The sequence below is a fragment of the Coregonus clupeaformis genome, unplaced genomic scaffold, assembly GCF_020615455.1.
Source record: "Coregonus clupeaformis isolate EN_2021a unplaced genomic scaffold, ASM2061545v1 scaf2840, whole genome shotgun sequence".
Taxonomy (NCBI): Eukaryota; Metazoa; Chordata; class Actinopteri; order Salmoniformes; family Salmonidae; genus Coregonus; species Coregonus clupeaformis.
In genome coordinates this window covers 1-23644 of record NW_025536294.1, presented here as the reverse complement: position 1 = coordinate 23644, position 23644 = coordinate 1, and the positions used below count along the sequence as shown (strand labels likewise).

The 23644-nt window shown below is 44.3% G+C and overlaps 2 protein-coding genes across 2 annotated transcripts; one reads left to right on the top strand and one right to left on the bottom strand.

Annotated features, from left to right (window-relative positions):
- The first annotated feature begins 453 nt into the window (after nucleotides 1-453).
- Nucleotides 454-15877, top strand: mettl25b (methyltransferase like 25B). The gene is made up of 8 exons (XM_045219861.1): nucleotides 454-971; nucleotides 1463-1581; nucleotides 1679-1895; nucleotides 12740-12802; nucleotides 12924-13061; nucleotides 13223-14133; nucleotides 14410-14594; nucleotides 14731-15877. The coding sequence occupies exons 1-8, from the start codon at nucleotides 867-869 to the stop codon at nucleotides 14844-14846; spliced, it is 1854 nt and encodes a 617-aa protein (XP_045075796.1). The 5' UTR covers nucleotides 454-866; the 3' UTR covers nucleotides 14847-15877.
- Nucleotides 15878-17248: 1371 nt separating this feature from the next.
- On the bottom strand, nucleotides 17249-19824 carry s100a1 (S100 calcium binding protein A1). The gene is made up of 3 exons (XM_045219864.1): nucleotides 19721-19824; nucleotides 17896-18055; nucleotides 17249-17471 (listed from the first exon to the last, which is right to left on the bottom strand). Exons 2-3 carry the CDS (start codon nucleotides 18034-18036, stop codon nucleotides 17322-17324), a joined length of 291 nt encoding a protein of 96 aa, XP_045075799.1. The 5' UTR covers nucleotides 18037-18055; nucleotides 19721-19824; the 3' UTR covers nucleotides 17249-17321.
- Between the last annotated feature and the right edge of the window lie 3820 nt (nucleotides 19825-23644).

Sequence of the window (23644 nt, the reverse complement as noted above, 5' to 3'; positions counted from 1 at the left end):
ACATTTTCTTCACTTTTATAACACATTATATGATATTTTCCACATCTTGTACATCTCGGCTTCTCCCTTCTGCAAACACTTTCTACATGACCAAAAGCTTTACAATGTTCACACTGCATTGGTCTTGGGATAAACGTTCCAACTCTGTAATTAATATACCTTAACTGCACTTCATTAGGGAGAGTCCATTTCAAAAAACAAAAGAACAGATAAACACTTCACTTTTTCCTTATTCACCACACGATTCATCCGACGTGCTTCAAGCACTCCAGCAATATCTTTCATCTCTTCCACGTCAACTTCCCACGAAACGCCAGATATAACCCCCTTGACGGGTGCCCTGTTCCTAAGAGACACACAACACTTCAACTTATCAAATCGATTAAGACAAAACGCACGTTCCTTCTGATCCGCAGAATCACACAAAAAAAATAATCACATCCTTCACTTTACCCAGAACTCTCTCCACCAGTTTGGATAACTCAACTGGTTTATTCAAGAATGGTACTCTGCTCAGCTGCTCCTTATTAACAAACCGTACTCCTACTAGATACGAAGGATCATTCTCATCACTGTACCCTACTTTGCTCCGTTTTCCATTCTTTTGAACAATACTCAAATTCTCCTTGATTCTACCGCCATTGTATTCAGATTCCACTTCATCATCCGCTTCCGCCATCTTCCTCCTGTTAAACTAACCAATCGACTACTTCCGGCTCAGAGGTCGTGTTGTGAGGAAGAGCTACAAACAAACACTTCTTATCGTCGTTATAAAATTTCATTCAGAATAGCGTATTGTTGGAATGTTCATCTTCACAGTTCATAACCGGTTGTTGTAGGTATCCAGTTGCCGATGCGACGGTCGAATGATGTGCTCACCGACACTTTCAGCAAAGCAGCAAAGAGAGTTGGCAAGACATCTTACAAATTTTCTGTCGACATACAAACACATCTCCGATTCCTTCATAATTGTACGTACAAGCAACTCATTCTATTTCTATGTTTTTTAAGTGAAGCTGCTGCACTTTTTTATGAGGTTATACGATGATCACGGGATATATTGCTATCAAGTCTAGAGTCCACCGCTCCAGGTTGAAGTTTCCCCTACAGATCTAGGATCAGCTTCCCCTCCCTCAATCCTGACCTAAACCATTATTGGAAAAAATTCTAAACTGACCAAAAGCCAGCGTGTAGAGGCAATTTCACCCTACACGCTCCCATGAAGCTTCATCCCTGTCTCAAATGGCCCCTGAATAGGTTTCTCTAGCTACTCTTCAATTAATGGGGCGGCAGGTAGCTTAGTGGGAAGAGCTTGCCAGCCGAAGCCTGGTTCTAAGCCGACTAGGTAAAAATCTGTTGATGCCGCAAGGCACTTCCCTAATTGCTCCTAAGTCGCTCTGGATAAGAGCCAGACTAAAATGTAAATGTAATGTGTTATTGATCATGTTTTCTCCTGCCTTAGGAATTCTTCAGTGAGGATCTATGGGCTACATTGCCTACCAGATGGCAACAGGTCCTCTGTGACCTGTCACCCCCACAAATAGCTGACCTCCTATTGGACAGATTAAATGTGAATAGAAGGTATTCAGTCATACCAGTGTAGTCATTGAATTTGAATTGGATTCTATATCATAAAACTGTTTGAAATAACTTATACAATGTTCCTTTTTTATTTCAGCTACTCTTGTATATGGCCTCTTTCACTATTGGCTTTCCGGGCCACAGCTCATGCCCTGACGTTCCCCAGGACACCCCAGGGCAAGCGGGGACATGAAGTGGGCATGCTGAAGCCCGAGGAGTTCCTGGAGAACAGGAGTCAGAGCTCACTGCTGGGACACATATTCAGGAAACATGTGAAACCCAAGAAGCAGCATGAGATCTGGAGTCTGGGCACGGTAAAGATGTGCATACTACTTTTCATATAAATGGATGTGCATACTACTTTTTCATATATATACACACACAGTTCCAGTCAAAAGTTAGGACACATTAATTCAAGGGTTTTTCTTTAATTTTTACTATTTTCTACATTGTAGAATAATAGTGAAGACATCAAAGCTATGAAATAACACATATGGAATCATGTAGTAACCAAAAAAGTGTTAAACAAATCAAAATATATTTTATATTTGAGATTCTTCAAAGTAGCCACCGTTTGCCTTGATGACAGCTTTGCACACTCTTGGCATTCTCTCAACCAGCTTCATGAGGTAGTCTCCTCAAATGCATTTCAATTAACAGGTGTGCCTTGTTCAAAGTTCATTTGTGGAATTTCTTTCCTTCCTAATGCGATTGAGCCAATCAGTTGTCTTGTGACAAGGTAGGGGTGGTATACAGAAGATAGCCCTATTTGGTAAAATACCAAGTCCATATTATGTCAAGAACAGCTCAAATAAGCAAAGAGAAACTACAGTCCATCATTACTTTAAGACATGAAGGTCAGTCAATCCCGAAAATGTCAAGAACGGAAAGTTTCTTCAAGTGCAGTCACAAAACCCATCAAGCACTATGATGAAACTGGCTCTCATGAGGACCGCCACAGGAAAGGAAGTTCCAGAGTTACCTCTGCAGTAGAGGATTAGTTTATTAGAGTTAACTGCAGCTCAGATTACAGCCCAAATAAATGCTTCACAGAGTTCAAGTAACAGACACATCTCAACATCAACTGTTCAGAGGAGACTGTGTGAACCAGGCCTTCATGGTCAAATTGCTGCAAAGAAACCACTACTAAAAGGACACCAATAAGAAGAAGAGACTTGCTTGGGCCAAGAAACACGAGCAATGGACATTAGACCGCTGGAAATCTGTCCTTTGGTCTGATGAGTCCAAATTAGAGATTTTTGGTTTCAACCGCCGTGTTTTTGTGAGACGCAGAGTAGGTGAACGGATAATCTCCGCATGTGTGGTTCCCACCGTGAAGCATGGAGGAAGAGGTGTCATGGTGTGGGGGTGCTTTGCCGGTGACACTGTTAGTGATTTATTTAACCAGCATGGCTACCACAGCATTCTGCAGCGATATGCCATCCCATCTGGTTTGCGCTTAATGGGACTATAATTTTCAACAGGACAATGACCCATCACACCACCAGGCTGTGTAAGGGCAATTTGACCAATAAGGAGTGTGATGGAGTGCTGCATCAGATGACCTGGACTCCACAATCACCCAACCTCAACCCAATTGAGATGGTTTGGGATGAGTTGGACTGCTGAGTGAAGGAAAAGCAGCCAACAAGTGCTCAGCATATGTGGGAACTCCTTCAAGACTGTTGGAAAAGCATTCCAGGTGAAGCTTCTTGAGAGAATGCCAAAAGTGTGCAAAGCTGTCATCAAGGCAAATGGTGGCTACTTTGAAGAACCTAAAATATAAAATATATTTTGATTTCTTTAACACTTTTCTGGTTACTACATGATTCCATATGTGTTATGTCATAGTTTTGAGGTCTTCACTATTATTCTACAATGTAGAGAATAGTAAAAATAAAGAAAAACCCTTAAATGAGTAGGTGTGTCCAAACTTTTGACTGGTACTGTGTGTGTGTATGTATACAGTGAGGGAAAAAAGTATTTGATCCCCTGATGATTTTGTACGTTTGCCCACTGACAGACATGATCAGTCTATAATTTTAATGGGAGGTTTATTTGAACAGTGAGAGACAGAATAACAACAACAAAATCAAGAAAAACGCATGTCAAAAATTAAAAAAATTAATTTGCATTTTAATGAGGGAAATAAGTATTTGACCCCCCTGCAAAACATGACTTAGTACTTGGTGGCAAAACCCTCGTTGGCAATCAGAGGTCAGAGGTTTCTTGTAGTTGGCCACCAGGTTTGCACACATCTCAGGAGGGATTTTGTCCTACTCCTCTTTGCAGATCTTCTTCAAGTCATTAAGGTTTCGAAGCTGACGTTTGGCAACTCGAACCTTCAGCTCCCTCCACAGATTTTCTATGGGATTAAGGTCTGGAGACTGGCTAGGCCACTCCAGGACCTTAATGTGCTTCTTCTTGAGCCACTCCTTTGTTGCCTTGGCCGTGTGTTTTGGGTCATTGTCATACTGGAATACCCATCCACGACCCATTTTCAATGCCCTGGCTGAGGGAAGGAGGTTCTCACCCAAGATTTGACGGTACATGGCCCCATCCATCGTCCCTTTGATGCGGTGAAGTTGTCCTGTCCCCTTAGTAGAAAAACACCCCCAAAGCATAATGTTTCCACCTCCATGTTTGACGGTGGGGATGGTGTTCTTGGGGTCATAGGCAGCATTCCTCCTCCTCCAAACACGGCGAGTTGAGTTGATGCCAAAGAGCTCCATTTTGGTCTCATCTGACCACAACACTTTCACCCAGTTCTCCTCTGAATCATTCAGATGTTCATTGGCAAACTTCAGACGGGCCTGTATATGTGCTTTCTTGAGCAGGGGGACCTTGAGGGCGCTGCAGGATTTCAGTCCTTCACGGCGTAGTGTGTTACCAATTGTTTTCTTGGTGACTATGGTCCCAGCTGCCTTGAGATCATTGACAAGATCCTCCCGTGTAGATCTGGGCTGATTCCTCACCGTTCTCATGATCATTGCAACTCCACAAGGTGAGATCTTGCATGGAGCCCCAGGCCGAGGGAGATTGACAGTTATTTAGTGTTTCTTCCATTTGCGAATAATCGCACCAAATGTTGTCACCTTCTCACCAAGCTGCTTGGCGATGGTCTTGTAGCCCATTCCAGCCTTGTGTAGGTCTACAATCTTGTCCCTGACATCCTTGGAGAGCTCTTTGGTCTTGGCCATGGTGGAGAGTTTGGAATCTGATTGATTGATTGCTTCTGTGGACAGGTGTTTTTTATACAGGTAACAAGCTGAGATTAGGAGCACTCGCTTTAAGAGTGTGCACCTAATCTCAGCTCGTTACCTGTATAAAAGACACCTGGGAGCCAGAAATCTTTCTGATTGAGAGGGGGTCAAATACTTATTTCCCTCATTAAAATGCAAATCAATTTATAACATTTTTGACATGCGTTTTCTGGATTTTTTTGTTGTTATTCTGTCTCACTGTTTAAATAAACCTACCATTAAAATTATAGACTGATCATTTCTTTGTCAGTGGGCAAACGTACAAAATCAGCAGGGGATCAAATACTTTTTTCCCTCACTGTGTGTGTATATATATATATATATATATATATATATATATATATATTGTGACGTCACGAGAGGCTACACAGCTTTCAGCGGGATTGCTCAAGTAGTGCAAGGAGACAAGGTTCAAACAAAACAAGGATTTTATTATAGGTCTTGGGAAATTAACGAAAATATAACAAAATTCTGTTCTCTTGTGGCTCTTTAAGGGTTAACAGTTCAGGGATGTCTCTTCCACATCCAAAGTCATAATTCTCCTCGCTCAGATAACTTTTCCCCAGCCTTACTGTAGTCCACGTTGCAGCTAGTGGCCAACCCAGCAAAAAGTCCTTCCAAATGTCTCTCACGTATTTCCACAGGTGCATATATCCAAAGGTGAGTATTTCCCAAAGGTAAGTATCTCCAAATCCTTATATTCCTCATGGAAGTGGACGTGCAGCCCTCTTGTCCTCCAGAGCGCCCAGGTTGGAGACCGTGTCTCTTCCCTTCAACAAACCTTCAGCTCATCAGCTCCTGATTGGTTTCAGCTGCGTGGGAAGATTGGCCATAGAGGGTTGGAGTTCCCGACCATACCAGCAGATGGAGCCATAGCTGTCTGGGTTTGCAGCCATCTCAGGGGGATGTAACGTCCCTCCAGGACACAGCCTCTCGTGACATCACACATCCCCCTCCTCGGGACCGACGTCCTCGTCGGGGTAAAGGCAGCGAAGAAGGCATCACGCCGGGAGAGGGCGTCCGCATTGCCGTGGTGCTTGCCAGACTGCTCTCTCTTCAACTCCTCCAACTCTAGGACCAGGGACTCAGCCTCCTGTTGTCTCTCCTTGAGTTTCTTACTGAACGCATCAGCCTTGGTTTTAGCAGAGTTTAGCTTCTGTTGAGCAGCTTTCAGTTCCTTCTCTCTCTCTGCCGCCGCATTCTTCATCTTGTTCTCCAACACCTTGTACTTCTCCTCTGCCTTCTTCTGGACCTCCTTACTACTGCGCAGGGTCTCCTCACACTCCTCGATGGTCCTGCGCAGCCTCTCCAGCTCCTCCTGTTGCTTAGGGAAGGAGCTCTGTTGGAGTTTAGCCTGGAGGATATCTAACTCTTCTGTCTTCATGTCTAACTGTTGCTTTAACAAACGATACCTCTCAGCGGTCCCCTTCAGACCAGACAGTTCTTTGTCCAGATTCTGTAGCTCCGTCTCTGTGTCGGTCTGGGCACCTGCCATCCCTATCAGAGCCCGGGCGGGAGTGAGTAATTCGGAGGATTGCACCGGAGCCTTCCCAGGATGAGTCTTGCCTCTCCGTTTCCGAGGTACTCGGGTTATCCTCTCCTGAGACTCTCTCCAGAGTGGGTAAAAGGCTGGGCAGTCTCGTCCAATGAGGACAGGGACGGGAGGGAATCAACCACCCCCGCCGTCGTGTGTATGGTTCCCCGTGTGCTGGTCATTGTAAGTTCAGTAATGGGGTATTCTCTGGTGTCCCCATGGACACAGGAAACTGGGAGGACTTTCCCCGGGGTCGGACACGTTGGGCCCACCAAATCCTTACGCACCAGGGTGGCCCGGCTACCAGAATCCAGTAAGGCCTCCACATCATGGTGATTCACAGTTACCGGGCAGGTGGGGGGTCGATCTGGGCCGCCATCTACGACTCCCAAGAGCGAGGCAAAACGATGTGTGGGTGCTGAGCTGGAGGACTCGCAGTGGGCATAGGTTCATCGGCTGGTTTCCCACACTGCCAGGAGATATGTCCCATCTCCCCACACCGGTAACACTGTCGAGGTTCCCCATCCTGGTGTACTCTTCTTGGACCCGCCTGGTTTCTGGCTCCCCCTGGAGCCGGGATAAGTCCTGACGCGGCGGGGTTCGAGACCTTGGGGGTCCTTTGGACGGGTTCTTCCCATTTGTGGTGGGGCCGCCCTCCTGGGGTCTTTTTCGGGAAGCATTCAGCATCTCCGCTGTGGCCTGGTACTTTTCCACAGCTTCCACGGTCAGATCAGCCGTGGTCAAGGCCTGTTGACTGATGAACCGTTTTGCCTCATAAGGCAGGGCGCGTAGGTAACGATCCACCACAACGGCCTCCACCACCGCCGCTGCTGTATTCCTCTGCGGATCCAGCCATTTCCTTGCGATTCGGACAAGTTCATGCATCTGCGCCCGAGGAGGTTGGTCTGGTTGGAAGGTCCAACTGTGAAAGCGCTGGGCCATACCAAACTTTGTGAGTCCATATCTGCTGAGGATCTCAGACTTCAGGGCATCATAGTCAGTAACCTGGTCAGGGCCCAGGTCCCGGACAGCATTCAGCGATTCCCCGGTTAGAAAGGGGGCTAACAGACCAACCCACTGTTGCTTGGGCCAGGCTTCCCTAGTGGCCGTGGCCTCAAATGCATGCAGGTATGCCTCAATGTCATCGGTAGCTCCCATCTTAGATATAAAGTCACTTGCCTTTATTGGGCGGGTATTTTGGACCACCCTCTGTCTCTGCAACTGCAATTCCTCTGCCTTCAGAAGGTTGGCTTTCTTTTGCTCCTCCAAGAGAGCCACGTTTGCTTGCATCTGGGCTTGCTGGCCAGCAACAAGGGCTTTCAATATGTCCTCCATTTCAGTCGGCGGGGAGCCTACGGCCAACTTGGAAAACTGGGTGATCAAACCTTCGGTATCCTCCTCTGACATGCACTATTAACGCTTGAGCGTGCCCGTATTCTCCACCATCTGTGACGTCACGAGAGGCTACACAGCTTTCAGCGGGATTGCTCAAGTAGTGCAAGGAGACAAGGTTCAAACAAAACAAGGATTTTATTATAGGTCTTGGGAAATTAACGAAAATATAACAAAATTCTGTTCTCTTGTGGCTCTTTAAGGGTTAACAGTTCAGGGATGTCTCTTCCACATCCAAAGTCATAATTCTCCCTCGCTCAGATAACTTTTCCCCAGCCTTACTGTAGTCCACGTTGCAGCTAGTGGCCAACCCAGCAAAAAGTCCTTCCAAATGTCTCTCACGTATTTCCACAGGTGCATATATCCAAAGGTGAGTATTTCCCAAAGGTAAGTATCTCCAAATCCTTATATTCCTCATGGAAGTGGACGTGCAGCCCTCTTGTCCTCCAGAGCGCCCAGGTTGGAGACCGTGTCTCTTCCCTTCAACAAACCTTCAGCTCATCAGCTCCTGATTGGTTTCAGCTGCGTGGGAAGATTGGCGATAGAGGGTTGGAGTTCCCGACCATACCAGCAGATGGAGCCATAGCTGTCTGGGTTTGCAGCCATCTCAGGGGGATGTAACGTCCCTCCAGGACACAGCCTCTCGTGACATCACAATATATATATATATATATATATATATATATACAGTGGGGAGAACAAGTATTTGATACACTGCCGATTTTGCAGGTTTTCCTACTTACAAAGCATGTAGAGGTCTGTCATTATTATCATAGGTACACTTCAACTGTGAGAGACGGAATCTAAAATATGCTGGAGGAAACAGGTACAAAAGTATCTATATCCACAATAAAACAAGTCCTATATCGACATAACCTGAAAGGCCGCTCAGCAAGGAAGAAGCCACTCCTCCAAAACCGCCATAAAAAAGCCAGACTACGGTTTGCAACTGCACATGGGGACAAAGATCATACTTTTTGGAGAAATGTCCTCTGGTCTGTTGAAACGAAAATATAACTGTTTGGCCATAATGACCATTGTTATGTTTGGAGGAAAAAGGGGGTTGCTTGCAAGCCGAAGGACACCATCCCAACCGTGAAGCACGGGGGTGGCAGCATCATGCTGTGGGGTGCTTTGCTGCAGGAGGGACTGGTTCACATAAAAAAATAGATGGCATCATGAGGAAGGAAAATGATGTGGATATATTGAAGTACCATCTCAAGACATCAGTCAGGAAGTTAAAGCTTGGTCGCAAATGGGTCTTCCAAATGGACAATGACCCCAAGCATACTTCCAAAGTTGTGGCAAAATGGCTTAAGGACAACAAAGTCAAGGTATTGAAGTGGCTATCACAAAGCCCTGACCTCAAGCCTATAGAAAATGTGTGGGCAGAACTGAAAAAGCGTGTGCGAGCAAGGAGGCCTACAAACCTGACTCAGTTACACCAGCTCTGTCAGGAGGAATGGGCCAAAATTTACCCAACTTATTGTGGGAAGCTTGTGGAAGGCTACCCGAAACGTTTGACCCAAGTTAAACAATTTAAAGGCAATACACTCAATTAGTATTTGGTATCATGTAAACTTCTGACCCACTGGGAATGTGATGAAAGAAATAAAAGCTGAAAGAAATCATTCTCTCTACTATTATTCTGACATTTCACATTCTTAAAATAAAGTGGTGATCCTAACTGACCTAAAACAGGGAATTTTTACTAGGATTAAATGTCAGGAATTGTGAATAACTGAGTTTAAATGTATTTGGCTAAGGTGTATGTAAACGTCCAACTTCAACTGTATATACATACAAATACACACACACACAGTGCCTTCGGAAAGTATTCAGACCCCTAGAATTTTTCCACATTTTGGTACGTTACAGCCTTATTCTGAAATTGATAGTTTTTTTCCCCCTCATCAATCTACACAAAATACCCCATAATGACAAAGCAAAAACAGGTTTAGAAATGTTTGCTAATAAAAAATTTTTAAAAATGAATGCATTTTTACATTTACAAAAGTATGCAGACCCTTTACTCAGTACTTTGTTGAAGCACCTTTGGCAGTGACTAAAGCCTCGACTCTGGATATGACGCTACAAGCTTGGCACACCTGTATTTGGGAAGTTTCTCCCATTGTTCTCTGCAGATCCTCTCAAGCTCTGTCAGGTAGATGGGGAGCGTTGTTGCACAGCTATTTTCAGGTCTCTCCAGAGATGTTAGATCGGGTTCAAGTCCAGGCTCGGCCACTCATGGACATTCAGAGACTTGTCCCAAAGCCACTCCTGCGTTGTCTTGGCTGTGTGCTTAGGGTCGTTGTCCTGTTGGAAAGTGAACCTTCGCCCCAGTCTGAGGTCCTGAGGGCTCTGGAGCAGGTTTTCATCAAGGATCTCTCTGTACTTTGCTGTACTCTGTTCATCTTTGTCTCGATCCTGACTAGTCTCCCAGTTTCTGCCGCTGAGAAACATCCCCACAGCATGATGCTGCCACCACCATGCTTCACTGTACGGATGGTGCCAGGATTCCTCCAGATGTGACGCTTGGCATTCAGGCCAAAGAGTTCAATCTTGGTTTCATCAGACCAGAGAATCTTGTTTCTCATGGTCTTTCCTTTAGGTGCCTTTTGGCAAACTCCAAGCGGGCTGTCAAGTGCCTTTTACTGAGGAGTGGCTTCTGTCTGGCCACTCTACCATAAAGGCCTGATTGGTGGAGTGCTGCATAGATTGTTGTCCTTCTGGAAGGTTCTCCCATCTCCAAAGAGGAACTCTAGAGCTCTGTCAGAGTGACCATCGGGTTCTTGGTCACTTCCCTGACCAAGGCCCTTCTCCTACGATTGCTCAGTTTGGTGAGTCTTGGTGGTTCCAAAGTTCTACATTTAAGAATGATTGAGGGCACTGTGTTCTTGGGGACTTTCAATGCTGCAGACATTTTTTGGTACCCTTCCCCAGATCTGTGCCTTGACGCAATCCTGTCTTGGAGCTCTACGGACAATTCCTTCGACCTCATGGCTTGGTTTTTGCTGTGACATGCACTGTCAACTGTGGGACCTTATATAGACAGTTGTGTGCATTTCCAAATCATGTCCAATCAATGAAATTTACCACAAGTGGACTCCAATTTGTAGAAACATCTCAAGGATGATCAATGGAAACAAGATTCACCTGAGCTCAATTTCAAGTCTCATAGCAATGGGTCTGAATACTTCTATTTTTAATAAATTTGGTAAAATGTATAAAAACCTTTATGGAGTATTGTGTGTAGATTTGAGGATTTTTATTTATTTCATCCATTTTAGAATAAGGCTGTAACGTAACAAAATGTGTAAAAAGTCAAGGGGTCTGAATACTTTCCGTAAGCACTGTATATTATATATATATATATATATATACACTGCTCAAAAAAATAAAGGGAACACTAAAATAACACATCCTAGATCTGAATGAATGAAATAATCTTATTAAATACTTTTTTCTTTACATAGTTGAATGTGCTGACAACAAAATCACACAAAAATGATCAATGGAAATCAAATGTATCAACCCATGGAGGTCTGGATGTGGAGTCACCCTCATTAACTAAAGTGGAAAACCACACTACAGGCTGATCCAACTTTGATGTAATGTCCTTAAAACAAGTCAAAATGAGGCTCAGTAGTGTGTGTGGCCTCCACGTGCCTGTATGACCTCCCTACAATGCCTGGGCATGCTCCTGATGAGGTGGCGGATGGTCTCCTGAGGGATCTCCTCCCAGACCTGGACTAAAGCATCTGCCAACTCCTGGACAGTCTGTGGTGCAACGTGGCGTTGGTGGATGGAGCGAGACATGATGTCCCAGATGTGCTCAATTGGATTCAGGTCTGGGGAACGGGCGGGCCAGTCCATAGCATCAATGCCTTCCTCTTGCAGGAACTGCTGACACACTCCAGCCACATGAGGTCTAGCATTGTCTTGCATTAGGAGGAACCCAGGGCCCAACCGCACCAGCATATGGTCTCACAAGGGGTCTGAGGATCTCATCTCGGTACCTAATGGCAGTCAGTCTACCTCTGGCGAGCACATGGAGGGCTGTGCGGCCCCCCCAAAGAAATGCCACCCCACACCATGACTGACCCACCGCCAAACTGGTCATGCTGGAGGATGTTGCAGGCAGCAGAACGTTCTCCACGGCGTCTCCAGACTCTGTCACGTCTGTCACATGTGCTCAGTGTGAACCTACTTTCATCTGTGAAGAGCACAGGGCGCCAGTGGCGAATTTGCCAATCTTGGTGTTCTCTGGCAAATGCCAAACGTCCTGCACGGTGTTGGGCTGTAAGCACAACCCCCACCTGTGGACGTCGGGCCCTCATACCACCCTCATGGAGTCTGTTTCTGACCGTTTGAGCAGACACATGCACATTTGTGGCCTTCTGGAGGTCATTTTGCAGGGCTCTGGCAGTGCTCCTCCTGCTCCTCCTCGTCTCCTGATGTACTGGCCTATCTCCTGGTAGCGCCTCCATGCTCTGGACACTACGCTGACAGACACAGCAAACCTTCTTGCCACAGCTCGCATTGATGTGCCATCCTGGATGAGCTGCACTACCTGAGCCACTTGTGTGGGTTGTAGACTCCGTCTCATGCTACCACTAGAGTGAAAGCACCGCCAGCATTCAAAAGTGACCAAAACATCAGCCAGGAAGCATAGGAACTGAGAAGTGGTCTGTGGTCACCACCTGCAAAACCAGTCCTTTATTGGGGGTGTCTTGCTAATTGCCTATAATTTCCACCTGTTGTCTATTCCATTTGCACAACAACATGTGACATTTATTGTCAATCAGTGTTGCTTCCTAAGTGGACAGTTTGATTTCACAGAAGTGTGATTGACTTGGAGTTACATTGTGTTGTTTAAGTGTTCCCTTTATTTTTTTGAGCAGTGATATATATATATATATTGCATTTCAGTCGTTGTTGATACTGATCTGTTCATGTCTCTCCACAGTTGGTGAAGCAGCTTTGTGACCTGACAGACTGCAATAGTGTGGTAGATGTGGGTTCTGGACAGGTAACCTAATATTCAGTCTTGTTATTAGACCTAGGAATCACACAATAAAAAAATTGTTATCTGCCTAACAATGAGATTTGTCACAGTACATGATGTTGTGTATCCCTACTGGTCTCCCTAGGGCCATTTGACTCGTTTCTTGTCATTTGGGCTTGGTCTGTCTGTGACTGGAATTGAGGCCGATCCCACTCTAGTTTCCATGGCATCCAAATATGATGGACAGCTTCTGTGGACGCTGGAGAAGGAGCGGCAGAGGAAGGTAATGCACCACAACGCTCAGTAGTAAAGTGCAAGAAAGGCCCAGTTGATTGGCTCAGACTAGGCATTTTTTGTAAAACCAGTTATTAAGCAATTTGGTGAATATTACTAATTAGCAATGTAATGAAGAATTAAATATTTATACTGCTCTTACTCTTTCAGAATGGACCTCAGCTCTCTACATCTGGCCCCTCACCCTGCCATGTGGCTGGCTGGGTCAACCCCAAAGCATCATGGGAAGACTTTGTCAAGCAGGTTGGAAACAGTAAATGTGTCTGTGAGGATCAGACTGCTCCGGCTGGACCCAGTAAGAAGAGACAGTGGGGGTCCATGTCAGAAGCTGATCAGCAACATGGGCACGGAGACCAGCCTGTGTTGACTGCAGAATCAGAATGCCTGGGTTGGTCAGACAATGGCCAGCCTGCATCCCCACTCAAGAATAATGACAATGCATGTACAAACTCTTTTAGTAGTGTAAAATATGAACCCCGGTCTAGCTCACTCTCATTTCCAAAATTGCTCTGCAAGACTGAAGCCGGGCAAGGCCCATATGTCCACCCACTCTGCCAAGAGATTTCATCTACGGAAGTGGTTGTCTGCCCTGTGGAAGAGGGGCAGGAATGTCCAGATTTCATCCTAACAGGCCTCCATGCCTGCGGGGACCTCAGTGCTACCCTCCTTCGCCACTTTTCCAGCTGCCCTCACGTTCGTGGCATCACCTCAGTGGCGTGCTGCTACATGAAGATCACCACCAGCGAGAACCCCAACCCCCCTGGCCTCATAGCCCCTCCCCTTTCTCCTTTGCCCACCAATGAGACATCTCACTCAGAGTTCGGCTACCCAATGAGTTCCTGGGTGCAGGGGTTGCCGGGACACCAGTTGTCCTATAAGGCACGGGAGGGGGCATGTCACGCCATGGAGGACTACATGCACAGGCTGCGGGAGGAGAGTGGGTTGCTAAGGATGCACTGTTATCGGGCAACCCTGGAGACAGTTATCAGGGAGGCGAAGCCGGAGCTGCGCAGGCCAGGAGTCCAGGCGATAAAGAAAGCACATCTGCTACCCTTTACAGAGTGAGTGTTTACACCAGTTTGTATCCATACCTCTTCAGTCTGTACCATTAGGCAGCAGCTTTCACTGTATGTTAGGATGAAAACCTAAGAAATCCATCCTTGCATATGTCTCAGAAAAACCTTTACTATTAGGTATTATCCTTGTGTATAATGATAATCATTTTGATGATCACATTTAGGAATTCAATAGCTACATTCTCTCTATATTGCCTTTTGGTCAAACATGATCACCTATCTTATATGTACCCCTGACCCCCTCTCCACATGTACCCACAGGTATGCCCGTTTGGGTCTGCCCCGCGTTGGCCTGCCCCCTGACCTGCCCCTGGACACCTGCAGAGTGGAGGCCATGCTAAGGCAGGAGGGCCGTGTGGTGGTCTACTTCAGCCTGGCTCTGCTACTGGCACCGGTGGTGGAGACACTGGTGCTGCTGGACAGGATGCTATACCTGCAGGAGAAAGGTGAGGAAATGTACAGAGACTGTGTGTTATCAGATCTTGATGTATACTGATATTTTATCCGATTCCATACATCTTTTTTGTGGGCCAAGTGCTAACAGTAAAGGTGTTATTTCTTATTGCTTGATTGTTGGTGTAGGTATAAAGAGTCAGCTGGTGCCCCTCTTTGACCCTGCCTTCTCTCCCCGAAACCTGGTACTGGTGGCTTTGAAGCAGCCAACAAGGGACAAAGAGACTGTGTGCACCCTTCCATAACCAAGGACTCCTCTAAAACCGAGTGTTGTGTTCAGAGTTTACTCCCTTACTCATTGGTGCTCAAGGACTTTGGAGTGGAAGTTTAGAAGTGAGTAGCTGTGTCCGAATACCCATACTAGCGTACTACATACTTAAACTGCATACTATGTACTCATTGTCGCAAACTATTTTGCACTACCGTTTAGTAAAAGGTATGCAGTATGCCACGGCCGCAACGCAGTAGTGGCTCCTGACTGGCTGAATAGGTGGGGCGGGGCCGAGTGTGGATGGATTTTTCAAAATTCAAAAGACATGCGTCGCATTAACCAGCCCGATAACAGCTCATTTCCAATTCAGTTAATTTCTCTAAAAACTCTGAATAGAATAGTAATGGAGTTATAGTTGTCTTTGATACACATGGGAAACTGTTGTGTGAAAAACCAGCAGTGATTCAGTTCTTGACACAAACTGGTGCGCCTGGCACCTACTACCATACCCCGTTCAAAGGCACTTAAATCTGGTTTCGGTTTCATTAACATATTTAGTGAAATCAAAGTGCATATATAAATTAAATCAATAGCCTAGTGTACACACACACACCAAAACTTTTTTTTCCAATTCACATCCTATAAAACTTTCTATTTTCGCATACTGAGAATGCGTCATGCACAATTGCATTATTTAGCGTTCTTGGTTAATTTTAGTAGCACATCCCCATATCTGGTTGTCAAGGCTGAAATGAGTATGACATCCAGGCATTTAAAGTATACTTGATTTTCGAAATGTCACATACTATAAAACTTTTTTTTGCATACTCAAAATGGCCTACTATTTAGGACGCAAGTATGGGTATTCGGACACGGCCAGGAGAGCCAAATTACTATTTCATCACAGAATGTGGAAAGAAGTGGAGGACACTCAACCAACTTGAGTCAATACACATGTAATGCAATTCCTTTTTCATATTAATGTCTGGACAAAATTGCTTTTGAAAGGGAGAGAATGTGCCCCTTTTCTGGCAAAATTGAATAAAGAATAGTATTTAGATTTCACCTGATGAATCCTTAATTATTTTCCAAAGCCTGTTTCCAGTGGTCATTAATTGTTAATGGCATTTTTAATGAATTTTCTCAGGGATTGACACATCACTGACACTCAAATCGACCTGTACAGTAGTTTTGAAGGCTGCTATCGAAGGATTAGTCTACCTTTTGGATAGTGTATTTTACACAGAAGTCATACATGAAACCATGACGTCTTTGCTCCGGACACGCTCATATTTTATGCCAGCAAGCTCTAGACGTCATAATCTTTTCCACAGACCTACTTTGATGGTACAGGGTGGTGCCATTGTTCGATTTAATCAACCCACTAGAGTTGCACCAAGTCCTCTGCATCAGTATATCATCATAGCAAGAACAGTTGCAACATACCATTGGTCGTATCCTACTTTGGTGTCCATGACTAATGACCACTACAATTTGCTTTCTAGACAGTCTCTTGATGTACCTCCGACTCAAACCATTGAACCACATCAAATGGTTTGAGTTTTACAGTCTGCACCACGTGACATCAGTTTGTGTTACAGGGAGTGTTTAATGCAAATGACTGAAGCATCCAGACTTTGGCCACAGACTCCAGTATTAAGTTGCCAGAGACTGCATTGTGTTCTGTTGCTTCCAACACATTGTCACACAGGATCTAAAGCAGTTTCTCTTGTGCATGTTGGATTTCATTAAGATTGGCTGGCTGCATTCTAATCCATTTGTCTGCTTCGTGGGCACTTGTGCCCCCCCCCCAATCTTTCTGGAGACATGTATAGTACACACCAATAATCCTCATGCATTAATGTCATGAGAGGAAGTCATTTTGGAAATTGGTTTAGAACTGGGTTTGGCTAAAAGGTGTGTATTTCAGTACAAATCCTCCATTAAAATTATGTTGGGTGCAGTTTGCCATGTTTAAACATATGAAGAGTCTTAGTACAAGTGCTGTTCTAGAATCAAGTCCCTCCTGTCCATGTAATCTTATTCACTGTGATCAAAAAGGCAAAACTGATCCTAAATCAGCACTCCTACTCAGAGACAATTGATTAATACGGTCCCAGATTTCACATGCAGAAGACATTTACCAGTAATGTGCATTCAAGTCTACCAGCTGATTCAGTCACAATGAGCTGAGTTTAACATATTTAGACAGACGGCAATGATCACCTTTATTGATCGGAGCAGAACCTAAACTACTAGTGTAATGACAGTGATCTTACACTGAAACTACCCAGTCCATTGCAGTATTCTTTACAGCAGCAATCATTTTACAACAGTCAAGAGCCTTTGTTAGAAATAACCATTATGTGCCAACAATCTTGAAACCTTTGCCCGTTTCTGTCAACAAGTATCAAAATGATAGTTATTTCAATCAAATTAAAGCATACATGTTTGTTTTATTAACAAGGAATAATGAGTAGAAAGGTGAGGTCACAGATTGTTTCCAAACTCATTCATTCAGGCTCTCTACAAAGAACTCGTTACAGGCCACCGTCAGCGCAGCAACCAAGATGACAAACTCCTGAAAGTCCACTTCGCCATCTTTGTTTTCATCCAGATCACTCATGATCTTCTCTACTACCATAGGGTCCTTACTTGCCTGAGGGAGAGGAGTAGAAATGGTTCATGCATTGAAATGTAGGCCCAGACCAGAAACGGCCGCATGACTCTCTGAACATTTGTAGATATGAAAGAATTGGAATAGGCAATACGCAGAAAATTGCACAAAGACAATCAGATGGAAAGATCGATCTCCTGCCATATTGTTATACCCATCAAATCATTTCAGATCTATGAAATGCCTAGGTGATAAGCGTAGTTTCTAGGCCAGGCCATAGTACAATATGTCTTGAAGGTGATGGTCCCACAACTGTTCAATAAATCAAGACTGCTCCAATGCTGGCCTTTATGAATTGCTTTGGGGCAGTTTTCATTTTGTTTATGTACATAAAAATGGAATTGAAGAAAATATAATATTGAAACCACATATCCCTCCCCTGGACAGCATTAAGAATCAAACTCACCGCCAGGAAGTCACTCAGTTCGCCCTGCAACAGATTCTTCAGCTCAACTTTGCTCAGCTTGTACTTGTCCCCTTCTTTTGAGGAGTATGAATGGAACACTCGAATTAGCCCCTCCATTGCACTCTCGAGTTTGGAACCCATTTTACAGTGCTGTGAATAGCTAAAAAGAGACAAAGACGTGAGGGATAGGTCAATCCATGATAGCGTATAAGCTGTATGGACAATTAATAGATTTGACCGTAGAAGTCAAATTGCATGAAGTTAACTCATTGGTTCCTGTTTATTTGGATATAATCTTAACATTTGTCAGTGTGTAGAATATTGTAAACTCTATGCAACAGCCACTGGGGACAGTTTCAGAGCATTTCATCCAGTTTCAAAACGATCATGTGGGTTAAATTCCATCCCCCTTTCAAATTGTCTTTGAAAAACTAATTTAAATGTTCAATTATGATCTAGACAGGCATCCGATAACTAGCAACCCCTGAATTAAAAGCTTTAAATAATACATTGACTCCAGCAGCAACTAGAATAGAAAAATATTGATAAAAGGAGAATGAGACATTGACATTGGTTGCCCAGGTGGGTACACATCACCAATACAGCCCTGGTGGGCCTACACAGAGGAAACAGTCAGACCTTGCTGTTCTCAGGGGTCCAGGATAAACCTAAATGATCGGGTGTCTCAGAAAGGTGATAGATGGTTTAGCAAGCTATAGATTGTTATCCCCCAGAGACACATAAATAATGTAGCCCATTCTTGTGTGTGTGTGTGTGTGGGGGGGGGGGATGAGTGTAGCTATCCTAGTAATTCAAGCTCTGAAGTGGGTAGGCCTAATGTTTGATGCATCTAAAGCACACCATACCCCTGAATCAAGCTTAAAACAATCAGGCATTTGATCAGTTTAGATTGTGGGGTTCTTTCCTTACAAATATGATATCAGCTATATGAAAACACCCTCAATGACATGTGATTACATGAACTCTAAGGGCTGTTGAGGCAATTTGACTGAAAGTACACTGTGTACAAAACATTAGGAACGGCTCTTTCCATGACAGACTGACCAGATGAATGCTATGATCCCTTAGATGTAATTTGTTAAATATACTTCAAAATCAGTGTAGATGAAGGGGAGGAGACAGGTTAAAGAAGGATTTTAAACCTCGAGACAATTGAGATATGGATTGTGTGCCATTCAGAGGGTGAATGGGCAAGACAAAAGATTGAAGTGCCTTTAAAACGGGGTATGTTAGTAGGTGCCAGGCGCACCGGTTTGAGTGTGTCAAGAACTGCAACGCTGCTAGGTTTCATGCCACACACAGTTCCTTGTGTGTTCAAGAATGGTCCACCACCCAAATGACAACCAGCCAACTTTACACAACTGTGGGAAACATTGGAGTCAACATGGGCCAACATCCCTGTGGAACACTTTCGACCTTGTAGAGTCCATGCCCTGACGAATTGAGGCTGTTCTTAGGGCAAAGGGGGGGAAGGTATAGGAAGGTGTTCCTCATCTTTTGTACACTCAGTGTATAGTTATTACACTCAATATTGGCCTGAAGTTCCTTTACTTAACTTTTTGTAAGCCTAATTAAGCTAATTATAAAACAGATGGCAAAATATGCAATAACCAAAAGAGCACAACTATAAAATTTAAACTCAATGCTACAGATTCATTTCAACTTCGCCAGATTTTTTTACCCAAAAAGGACATGCTTTTCTTCTTACCAGGAAGCCTATATGGCACAGAAATGTACATATGCTCAACAAGAAATATGCATGCAGGTTAAAAATCTATTGAACACAAACACGTTCCCTACTCACCTCAACGCTGATGACAAACGAAGGAGAAGTGGCGTCCACCCTCATCTCACCTGTTTTATGCATCTCACCTGTGAGCCTAAATTTAAATCAGGCGCCTCCCACCGGTGAAATCTGCAATATCACAGATGCAAATGGAACAGGAAGGCCTAATTAATTTGACCATGTAAGGTAACCTTACATAATTATTATTATACAGAATGTATTAGCCTACCGCAGAATCAATACAGTATCAGTAGACTATTGTATTGGATGTTTTTAACAACGACGTCTTCAAACCTATGATAGGACCTATTGGCTTAAAGCAACTAAAATTACGGACTTCCATTCCGAGTTTATTATCAGGGATGTATTCATTACGTCTTGAAGTCGCAACGGAAATCGTTTACCGTTAAAGAACCAAACGGATGCAAACAGAGGAAACGGGGAGGGACCTACCGGAATTTGTCCAATAGAAACTCTTGCAAAACATTTTCCGTTTGGAGTAGGCTAAACGGTTTCTGTTGCAAAACAGACTAAACGTTTTGCAACAGAATCGGCGTAATGAATTAATACACTATTCCATTGCGTTTCATGAGCCATTGGACGTCCCCTTTAGCCTTGTGAGGGAAATACCCTGACGCTTCGAAGCTGCCCAAATGCTCTGTCTAAACGCAAATAGGCCTACGCCTTGCACGACCAGATACCGTTTTGGAAACATTTGGACTTTCACATCAGTGAGAAAGAATTTGGGGGAAAAAAACAAAGGTTAAATGACTACACACCTTTTTAGGATTAGGGTTCCCATGCCGTGCGGCCATATTTCCATGTTAGAGCGCTTGTTTGGGCCTACGGAAGACAGAGGTGACCATGAGAAGTGTGCAGGAGGGCATGAGACAAAGGAATGTGTAGTATTGGCGGAAACAGTTGTGTGTAGCTTAGTTGGTAGAGCATGACGTTTGCAACGCCAGGGTTGTGGGTTCGTTTCCCACGGGGGACCAGTATGAAAATCACTAACTGCAAGTCGCTCTGGATAAGTGCGTCTGCTAAAATGATTAAAATGTAAAAATGTGTTAACTATAGGGGCACACATGGTGCTGAAGTCCAGAAGTGTCCAGTGACAGGCAGGCTGAGGTTGCCAGGATCAGAGTAGTACAGAAGGTGTGGTATGCTGAGGCAGTGAAGAGAGAAGTAGAGGAAGATGTGTACAGGGTGAGGGATCTTGAGAGGATCCCTGTGAGGAGGCTGAGGTCAATAGAGAGTGAGGCATAGCCAACTATACCACAGAAATGGAACCTAAATCACAGAAAATAGATGTTGTGGTGGCAGCTGCAGAGAAGTACTTGGGTGTACAAGATTTTACTGCAGAAGGTGTGTTGAACGACAGTGTCCCGTCCTCCCAGTATGCCAGCCTGGTGTAGGATCAAATAGGGCCAAGGAGTGGAATAGTGGTGATGTTTTTAATGGGTGTAGGGTTAGTTGGTCCCTTTTCCCCATCCTTTTCCCTTCCCTTTTTGTGTTACAGTGTAATGAATTCACACTCCAGAATAGTAGGCGGAAACACAGGGCTAGATAAGAGAAATAGATGAATAGGGATGCTGTGACCGGCCTCATACTCCAGTACAGTTGGTGGCGGTGTATGCACCTTTCAGTTTGTTGCGATCCTCCAACACAAATTTGAAGAAGAAGACGACAGAGGCAAACACCTGTTCTAATTAGCTATCAAAGCATCTCCTAACACTGTGTAATAGTGTTGTAACTGATAAATACTGTTGGTTGCAACTGTGTTAAAAGCGGTTAAAACAGTGTACAGTAAGTGTTTATTTTGCATTTGTGAATAATTTTGAATGGAAAGTGGAAGGCTTTATGTTTCCAAAACCGTATCGCACGGGAGGATTATTAACGTTTCTAAATGTTAAAACAGAGCATCGGGATTGTAGTTCACATGGAGCCAGCTGTCTTCCATACCATCTGCTGAGAACCCAAGACAGGGACCAGCTGTAAGCAGAGAGGAATAGGCGAAGCAAGAGGTTTTACTCCTCCCTAAATCTGTCCACAAAAAAATAAGGCCACAAATTTCTGCACAAACTGTCAGAAACTGTCTCAAGGAAGCTCATCTGCATGCTCGTCGTCCTCACCAAGGTATTGACCTGACTGCAGTTTGGCATCGTAACCGACTTCAGTGGGCAAATGCTCACCTTCGATGGCCACTGGCATGCTGGAGAAGTGTGCTCTTCACGGATGAATCCCGGTTTCAACTTTACCGGGCAGACGGCGTGTATGGCGTTGTGTGGGCGACCGGTTTGCTGATGTCAACGTTGTGAGCAGTGTGCCCCATGGTGGGGTTATGGTATGGGCAGGCATAAGCTTTGGACAAATAACACAATTGCATTTTATCTATGGCAATTTGAATGATCCTGAGGCCCATTGCTGCCTCCATCACCTCATGTTTCAGCATGATAATGCACAGCCCCATGTCATAAGGATCTGTACACAATTCCTGGAAGCTAAAAATGTCCCAGTTCTCCCATGGCCTGAATTCTCACCAGACATGTCACTCATTGAGCATGTTTCGGATGCTCTGGATCGACGTGTACGACAGCGTGTTCCAGTTCCTGCCAATATCCAGCATCTTCGCACAGCCATTGAAGAGGAGTGGTACAACATTCCACAGGCCACAATCAACAGCCTGATCAACTCTATGCAAAGGAGATGTGTCGCGCTGCATGAGGTAAATGGTGGTCACACCAGATACTGACTGGTTTTCCACGCTCCTACCTTTTCTTTAAGGTATCTGTGTCCAACAGATGCGTATCTATATTCCCAGTAATGTGAAATTACATAGATTAGGGCATAGTTTGTTTATTTAAATTGACTGATTTCCTTATATGAACTGTAACTCAGTAAAATCTTTGAAATTGTTGCATGTTGTGTTAATATTTTTGTTCAGTGTAAATTGAATCATCATTTAGGGAATAGGCCTACATTAGCCATGGGATATGACAGCAGCAGGTCAGATACATGTAGGCCTACTACAGTCTCTCTCTCTCAACATTGTCCCTTGCTGGGCACCCAAAATGGTTTGCCAGCATTTATCACCTCAAATGACATCACATGGAAATAATCTCCCTCTGTATGCTTCTGCACTCATATCAGACGCTAACTGCCAATTCAAATCAGCTGTTGTCGATGAATGAGCCATCTTTCATCACACATGCTATATTCTATGAGATTATAATTCATTAATATGCTAATGTCCACGTTGACATACAGCGTCTGTCCTTCTGTCCTTTTTCAAGATTACATGCTCTTATGCTATGACTATGGTAGATTAGCCAAACAAATGCAATAAAACTAACACTAATTTAAATGTATATTTGCAGAATACAATACTAAGGGGTCAATTAAGTGATAATGCCTGAGAAGCCGTGGTTTATAGGATATCTTGGCAAAGGTGTTAGGCCTGATATGTGGTAACTATCCATGTGGTCAGAATACAGACCTCTGTCATAAGTATTTACATGTCATATACTTTGCGTATTACTTTGTAGGCTATACTTAACTTAACCTTCCAAGATTAGACAGCTCCAGGACAAATACTGTAAGTCTGGTGGAAGTCATTCATCGAGGCTTGGCCATGTCAAGGCCACAAAAGCCGGCTCTGCGGAGTGCATTTCCGAGGTGATCTCACTTAAGTAGATGTCAACCTGAGTGACCCAGAAAAAGAGCACTCACCTTTCCCTTTTGTGTGGGAAACTAAAGCCGCCATCTCGCATTACTGTGCAGAGAAGCATCAGAACCAACTGTTAGAATCTCTTTCAGCCTGTGCAATCTTCAACTTAATCGTACCTTCAATTATCTTGTTGATAAACACAGTTCACACTAATTATTCAATAATACTGGAAATACATGGAGCAATGATAATGCATATGGGATTGAAAAATGCAT